The 8026-nt window shown below is 46.7% G+C and overlaps 1 protein-coding gene across 4 annotated transcripts in view; it reads right to left on the bottom strand.

Annotated features, from left to right (window-relative positions):
* Positions 1-7288, bottom strand: part of LOC108631045 (proteoglycan 4) — a 14535-nt gene extending 7247 nt beyond the window's left edge. Inside the window, exons 1-5 of one of the 4 annotated variants that reach the window (XM_026818467.1) lie at positions 7045-7288; positions 6856-6983; positions 1712-1753; positions 1083-1307; positions 608-696 (exon numbers count right to left, since the gene is read on the bottom strand). In XM_026818467.1, the coding sequence (XP_026674268.1) occupies positions 608-696; positions 1083-1307; positions 1712-1753; positions 6856-6930 (431 nt within the window). In that variant the 5' untranslated portion in view covers positions 6931-6983; positions 7045-7288. Of the gene's footprint in view, positions 1-607; positions 697-1082; positions 1308-1711; positions 1754-6855 lie in introns of all 4 variants that reach the window. The other 3 variants (XM_026818466.1, XM_026818468.1, XM_026818470.1) reach the window with 3 other exon arrangements.
* Between the last annotated feature and the right edge of the window lie 738 nt (positions 7289-8026).

Below are 8026 nucleotides of genomic sequence, written 5' to 3'. Positions count from 1 at the left end.
GCCGTTTCGACGGTGGAATGGTCGGATTTTGTCAACATCAATAAAATGCCATATAATCATATGTAACTCATTAAATATCGAAATTAGAAGATAAATGCACTATTTTTAATTACCGGCAATGCGTTTTTGTAAGGTACATGAACTTTTCGAATTGACTGTATATGTATTTGTCGGCCAAAACAAGAGGAACCAAAGTAAACCGGGATTCTGTCCACGATGAACTTTGTAATGGTTTCAAATTTAAAACTGAGATTCGTCGAGGCAGAAATTAGAACGTCCCATAGATTTGTACACCTCAAGTCCTAAGAGTTGTGAACGAGAATGTGCACGGTACCGTACAATCTTTTACATAGAGGTATTACAGATAGAGTAGGGAAGACATAGGCTCTTGTGTAAGTGGTACCGTATACTCATTAGGTAGAGAAAGAAAATGGAAGACCTCTTTCTATTTGTTTCTATCATGCGCTAGTAGAAAGAGATAAAGAGAAGTCTCTCATTGTCTCTCTCTTTCTATTCAGGATACGATTTTCAGGCAACCTTCCCTACACTATCTGTAATATCTCTATGGTCTTTTATCGTCCCGTTTGCCGACGCTTGATCGTTATACCTTGCTGCGGCTCGTGGAATGAACACGTGAACACGGCGAAGAAGAGAATCCACCCTCGCGCGTATTTCCTTCGCCTCGTCGTCGAAATACTGCGAATAGACAAACTTAAAGTAGAGGTCCAACGAGACAATCGAGAGTAATTAGCGTTCGACTATCATCGGTCTGTTATTCGGTTAGTCCTAACGGTGAACCGAATCTCGCGTTAAGCATGCCCCGAATGTGGTCCTAGAAACGCGAAATTCGAACGCTGTGTGACCGTGAGTCTCGTAGACAGTTCTGATATTATTTATTTCAATCATAAATTACATGATATCGACAATAACGTGTCTGTAAATGATTCCGCTGAGAGATGCCGGAGATGTCGAAGACGATGAAAGGCGAGGAATGATCGTCGAACGTCGTCGTGTCGATGACATGATGATCGGACGTTTGACGTCGATGACGGTCGTATACAGTCACGATTGGGGGGACTTACGATGTAATCCTTGGATCGGAGGTACTTTCCCGTGTAGGACTCGGTCGAGGGCCTCATCAGGTACTGTAGCCTGTTGATCTCGGCGGCGAGGACGCTCGGACGCACGCGCGCGTGAATTCTTATCGGTATCAGGCTGCCGCCGTGGTACACGCTATGGTACGGCGTGTGGATTACAGTCACGAGCCGTTTGTGAGCCACGTACGGCATGCGAGGCATGCTTCTAATCTAGAGGCACGAACCAGGCTTTACCAATTTCGATCTCGTCTAATTCCCAACTTCCCAGCGGCGATTTAGCTCGTTTTCAAAGAAAGCTCGTTCTCAAGCGTGTCTTCGCAGCCGTGTCTTTTCAAAGCATTTCTCGTCGTGTCCAGCGGGGGATCGATTAAAGGCGGTGCAGCGATCTAGCAGCGGGTGATCGGTGGAGGTATTAAGCGTCGACGGGTGATTTTATTTCGATTCGTGTCTGTGATGCCCTTTTATATGATCGTTATAAAAATGCGACGAATGAATTTGTTAATCGAAGCAGGCGATTTTTAATGAATATTAAGCCAGTAAGCGTCGTAGCATGAAGCAACTTTGAGTGAAGTGGGAGTCTTTCGCAGCGTAGCGTGAACACCTGTGATACTTACCTGAAGAATCGTGGAGATCGGTAAAGTGATCGGTCGATCCCACTGTAGCCCCGTTTCGGTCGTATTTACAGAAATCGGTCGGATTTTTACGTGTGTTTCGTTTAACGATATTTCGACGATATCCGGCGGCGGCGGAGGACGTGGGAAGCAGAATAAAATAGAAAGAAGAAGAACAAAACCCGGTTAATAATGTTCGTACACCGTTCTTTCTTTCACGTGTCTCTGATATTACTTTTATTTCGTTTTATCTGTCTCCCTCGCGCGCGTATCAATGGTTTCTCGTCGACTTAGATCTCTCGATAAAGGAGTCGTGAAGCGATAAGTAGCGGCGAAACGTCTCGAATCCATTCGTTCAGTAATTTGGCCAATTGTCCCGTTGTGTGTCTATCGAGATGAGTTTTAGAATGTTAGTCACGGTTAGTTACAATCGATACGCATTACATTTATCGTCTATCGATCAGGGGGGGTAATGTACGAACACAGGGTTGAACGCTCGCATCATAATCGAATCTGTATTTCGTTTTCTTTTCGTGTAACAGTAAAAATTCGATACAACGGAATTACGCTTCGATTTCGAACTTTCTTCGCGATGCGTTTAGTTTTTCTTGGTTTGATTCACACCATCGTTGTACACGCTAGAAACTATGCTTGCGCGAATATAAGCAAAAGAGAAACACTCCCCACACACATATAGTCCATGAGTGGACAGAAATTTTGTACAATTCACGCGTGTTCGAATTCGAGGTTTACAGAGACACTGGGATACATAGTTGATCGGGGTAAATAAGTGTAACAATTTGAAAACATCTAAATGCAACTATAAATTCACTTTCCGTAATAAACAGGCATTACAAACATTAGTTAGCAACGTGTCATAGTCATAAATGATCAGGCCGAACGATCTTTCTCGTTTCACCGAATCTTCGTTTATCTGGCCAAACGATCGTCGTAATTCAAAGTGCTACGATTCTTTACAAACGTTCAGGTCCTATTAAGTCACAGAGGTTCGAACGACTGCAGATTTTTATGCGTTTGTGTAAAAAGGAACGAACGTGACATTAAGAAATGTCTAGATCGAACCTTTTGAATCGATCGGTAGTCTACAAGTAACGAAGGGTCGAAATCAGGATCGGAGGGACGTTAGCCAAAAGAGATCGAGAGAGAGAGACGTCCGATGTCGGTGAAACGGTTCATGGGTCGGTGAATTTAGACGCGGTAAGAGAAATGGCGGTAAGTGGTACCGCCGGGCAAACGGCCGGAAGCGTGGGACTCGTAAGAGGAGCGATAGCTTCCGGGACCGCCGCCGGTCGATGTCCTGGACGACCTCTCGGTCGTGTACGATCCGTACGGTCCGGTCTCCCTCTTGACGACGTTCTCCTCGGTGAAGCTAGTCTTCTGCGGACGACGGCTGTACGGGTCCGTAGAGGAGCTCGACGAGCTGGTGTTGGTGTAGGCATAGCTGTACTGCTCTTGAGCAGACCTCAGCCCGACGTCCGGATAGTCGCGGACCACGTAATGCCGAGGCGTCTATAGATTCGGGTTACACAAGGTCAACAATCTGGAGAACAGGCCTCTTCCGGAGAACAGAACTCAGTTTCTTAATGGCGACCCTCTCCTGCTTCGCCCGTACGATCATTTATACGACGTTACGTTCAACGATCAATTTGCAATAATTTAACTAATTTTTATTTGAAAATAATTGGTGGTATCGGTGTTGTTGGCTCTGTTCTCCGTTTTGGAATAACATACTGGGAAACGGGATGGTAGGGGTGAAAAAAATCCAACACTTTCGACGGATTCGTCTCGCCTCTCACCGTTCCTAGTCGATATATGATGGTTCATCGAGGATCTCGATCGTAGTGACGACAGTGTTAAGAACCCAGACGAAGCGTCGCAGGGGGAATCGGGTTAGGTAAAGGGTTAACAAGAGACTACGACGGTCAGTGGTTTTATCTACACGTTAGAATGCGGAAGTAGAACATAGTAATGGGATATCGCTGAGATATACGTCTCGCGGTAACGTATCGATCTATCTGTAGACACACAACGTGCGGGCCAATTATAAACGTAGAGAGCGGTACACGTATGCATTAATAATGTCTCCTTGCCGAGATATTCAGGACACTGTAGAGTGCCACGGTTGAGCAACTGAATTCGCCCTTGCCAAGAAACACATGGACAACGTAACGCGACAGTGTGTACGTTGTGTTACCTCGGTACTCATGTGCCACGGGTGCATCTCGGTGTCTCGTTACTCAAAGACTCTCGATCTTAAACCGATTCCTACGCGTCCGACGATATCGGACTACAGATATACCTGACCGGCGTTTCGTTTGACGTTACGCGTAGATTATTATAGCACGCGCCGGTCGGGTCGTTCGCGCAACGTGTTTGGGAACGGATCCAGTAAATACGCCTTCTCGAAATCGGTAGAACTTTATTCGTTGAACGTGCACACAACTTAAAAACGGTGTAAAAGACTACTCGTAGTCCCTATGATCGATCGTAGACTATTCGTGTCATGCTGCTGGCCTCGAGTATCGTTTTATTCAAGTAAAAAGATATATGTAAAACTATCTAATAATTCGGTACGCGGTAATCGAGCAAGGTATCAAAATATTCGTGGTCAGTCGTATCGTTCTCCAATTTGTTAAAATCGGTACCATGACGGTCTCTCGAGTGCCATCAGTATCTTCGTGTGCCCGCTGTAAGTAGGGACGAGGTGTTTCCTCGTCGTAGTGCTCGGTCTCGATAATATCCCTTTCTCGAAGACGTGGCCCTTGGTCGCTAATTCAGCCGCGGCGTCCAGCCTGACCTTCGACACGGCCCCGCCGTCGACCAGCTGTCGAGCGTGTTCATCTTTCGCGGGATTCTTGCCGCGCACGGTACCCTCCTTGTCCTTCAGGGTGACGTACTGATAGAATTCCTTCTTCGGATCCTGTTTCTTGCGACCCCAAACGGTGAACGGGTCCGGGACCAGCGACGGCCGAGGTACGAACGGCACTTTATCCCACGGGAAGTAGTCCTGCTTCTGTAAATTCACGTTTCGCGACGCGTTTAATCCTCCGTCCGCTCGGCCGCGTTCCCCCTTCGACGTCTTCACTTCCACACATGTCTTCCCCATTTTCTCGCTAGGATTTTTCTGACTGACGCGCGATCGGAGCTAAACGCGCGTACCGTTACATTACCACGAACGTTATCTTCTTCCTCTTGCAACGTTCCTTCACGCGAGCTTACTTCTCAGTCGTGTTTCTCATCCACGCGCAAAATTAGACCGAGATGTGAATGGCGCAGATGGAACGCAACACCCTCGCGCTCAGTAAACTCGCCCACGCGCGTTCCCTCGTTTGATAACGTTCCAAAGGGAATTATTTCGCGCAACGATTTTATTCTCGTGAATCATCTCGAGCGAGCAGTGTCTTATTTATAATAAATCGTCGCATTCTCTTCGGAACGATTCTGGATGCGCACAGTCCGTTCGATCGTGCTCGGCCAATTCTATCTTGGATTTTAGTGGAAGAACGATTCCGTTTCGAAAATAGATAACAATGTTACCGATTTTTCGTGGATCAAACAAACGGGAACAGCTGTGACGAGCTCTCGGTATTGGTGAACATGTCGGCCAGAAAGCGCGTATGAATTTCCGTGACGAATTTTAGCGGGCCGTGGTGGGAGACCGTCGGTGGGTACGCCGTGAGTCTAAATTAGGGCAGAGTAACGCAACACCGATGCTCACTGAGGATCCCCTCTCTACCGAAACGAAGAAAGACGAAGGAAGTATCTTAATAACATCCCCGAGACCGTTTCCTCGTGGCGCGTAGATTCATCAACCTCTGTCATTGGGGATCGCGTTCGAGGTGCTCCGAGTTAGAGACCTCGCCGAAGATCGTTCGAACATAGTTAGGATCACTGAGGAGCGCGGGTATTCAGGTCGCCCGTACCATTGATCCACGATCAACAATGGCACGGTTCGATTCGAGCTGCCAAAACGAAAATCTTCTTCGATCCTCGTACGTAAATTATTCGACGCGCCTCCGACGAGGCGGCGGGTCACGTTCGTGGACACACGCATTCGGTAATCTTCTCCTATACATATAGACGTTTGTTGCGCCAAATACGTTTTCCTGTTCACGGATCCAAAATTTGCCGGGTCATACGGCTATTTAAGTTTAACGCGACGGAGTCCGGAAAATGGCTCCACTGCTGCTATGAATAGGCTTTTCTCTGATTTCTTCGCCCTCGAATCGACGCTCGACATTTCTCGATACACACGAACGACCATTCGTGATTCAGGTGAAACTCCGAGAGACACACCTCTCGCGTCTGAACTGAATTTACACGTTCGAATGGTACATAAAACATATAATTGACGAAACCCTGCGGTTGTTTGAGGGCTCGACACGTACATACAAAACGAACACAGAGCAAGGGTGTTCTCGAAAACAAATCATTCAACAGGTACTCCTTCCGTCCGTTTAATTGGACGGATAACTCGTGTCAGAGTTTGTTTGGTGCAGGTACAAATTAATTCCGTAAACTGGATGTTATTACCGTGCTGTTACATGTACGTTCAACTGGTCTAATTGATACTTGCTGCATACCGATATCATCCGTGCTGTTAAGTGTGCACGTTAACATTGAGTATGGGTAAACAGTACCGGGAGTGATCAAAGTTTCTTACGTCTGGGAGACACCGAGTGCACGACTCTTATTCGGGAGAACTGTTAACGCGACAACAGTGAGAATAATACACGTGATAACGACCAATAGTCGGAGTAACAAGTGTGGAAGTAGAGACTTCGAAACTCGATCGACGGCAACGACTATTCGCTAGGTGCCTGTCGTTGATCGATCTCGTCGACGAGTGTCATTCTCTGATGCCGACGTCTCGCAATTTTTAACTGATTCCGTTTTCGATGCACGTGCTTCGAGAACGAAGAATCTCGTTTTGAATATCTACGAGAGATCGCTGTGAAGAACTCGTTAAAGCAAGCGAGACGTCGGCTACGGTTCGAGCAGGGGTAGCTTAAAGTGTCCTCCGTGTCACACTGGACGCTCGTGATTCGACGTTAGTGTTATCCAGCAAAACATTATTAAGACATACTTTCATCCCGCTCTTTGGCAATCCCAATGGTTATACTGACCGTGACACTGTAGGACGAGACGTAGGGCCGCGAATAGGGCCGCCGGGTCGTGTAGAAGTCGCTCTCGTAAACCATTTTCCCTTCCTTCTGATTTATATCGGATGAAAATTCGTCGGTCGCTTCTTCAACTGTCGAACGATTCGAAGCGCGTGTCGTTACCGTTTCTCGTGCGCAATTTAACGTGCTCACCAAGGTGGAAGATCGACTAATGCGGCCACGATGAAGGTTCGTACGGTTCTGTTCGTTCGCCGAAACTCTTCTTCGGCTTCTGCCACCCCGCCTCGCTCTGTCCTCTTCTGACGCGGTGCAGGCACGACGGTAACGGACGTGTTCACGTATGCATGTAGATACGTCGGTCGCGTCTTCCCCGAGGATAAGTCTCGCGGTCACCGTTCCGATTGCGTCACTCTCAGCACACGGCCTGATGCATCGAAAGAAATAGAATCGTGTTAAGGTTGCAACCCACCCCCTTTCATCGCACTCTCTCTTCTCTTTCCTTTCCACTCCCTCCTCTGTCACCTTCTTTTTTTTACGCGGCTTTGGAATGCCATTAAATTGGGTGACACGGATTCGCGAAAACTTGCGTCCACCTTTATCAGCGGATAAATAAGTTTCTATTTCTGAACTGTCCGCCCTTTCATCTCTTCTTAACCCTTATCCGAGACCGAATTCATTCCCTCAAGAATTTCTCGTTTATTTATGGATCGCCGCGTCACAATTCTCGTCTCTTTTAACCTTCGGAAAATTTTACATTGCTGATTCAAGTTGAAAAATGTGAGGAGAGACGATACGATGTATCAACGTTACTTAATTTAATTGTTACAATGATTAAACGATACGGTAACACCTTAGAGGATAGCGAAGTATTGCTCGATATCGACGAAATCGAACGTTCAATGCCGTATTTGTTTATTTAACGATCGACAACACGCGCGATTGTGCTAGCATTACGTCAGGCATTACACTGGCGATTCTCCAGTATTTTTCATTAACGTGAGTTGGATCACATCCTAATCGTTTATTGCAAGAGTTCTTTGTAATAATTGTGTATCGCTCTAACAATAAGTGGCGTCAGAATAGAGGAAAGCCCGAAATTCTGTATTTAACGTTCGAATTAGCATCGGGGTTTGAGATTAAGGAAAGAGAGCAGTTTCATCTATTTTCGAGAGAA

Source organism: Ceratina calcarata, unplaced genomic scaffold, assembly GCF_001652005.2.
Source record: "Ceratina calcarata isolate Rehan_Ccalc_2016 unplaced genomic scaffold, ASM165200v1 scaffold8, whole genome shotgun sequence".
In the NCBI taxonomy this organism is placed as follows: domain Eukaryota; kingdom Metazoa; phylum Arthropoda; class Insecta; order Hymenoptera; family Apidae; genus Ceratina; species Ceratina calcarata.
This window is presented reverse-complemented; position numbering and strand designations above follow the sequence as displayed.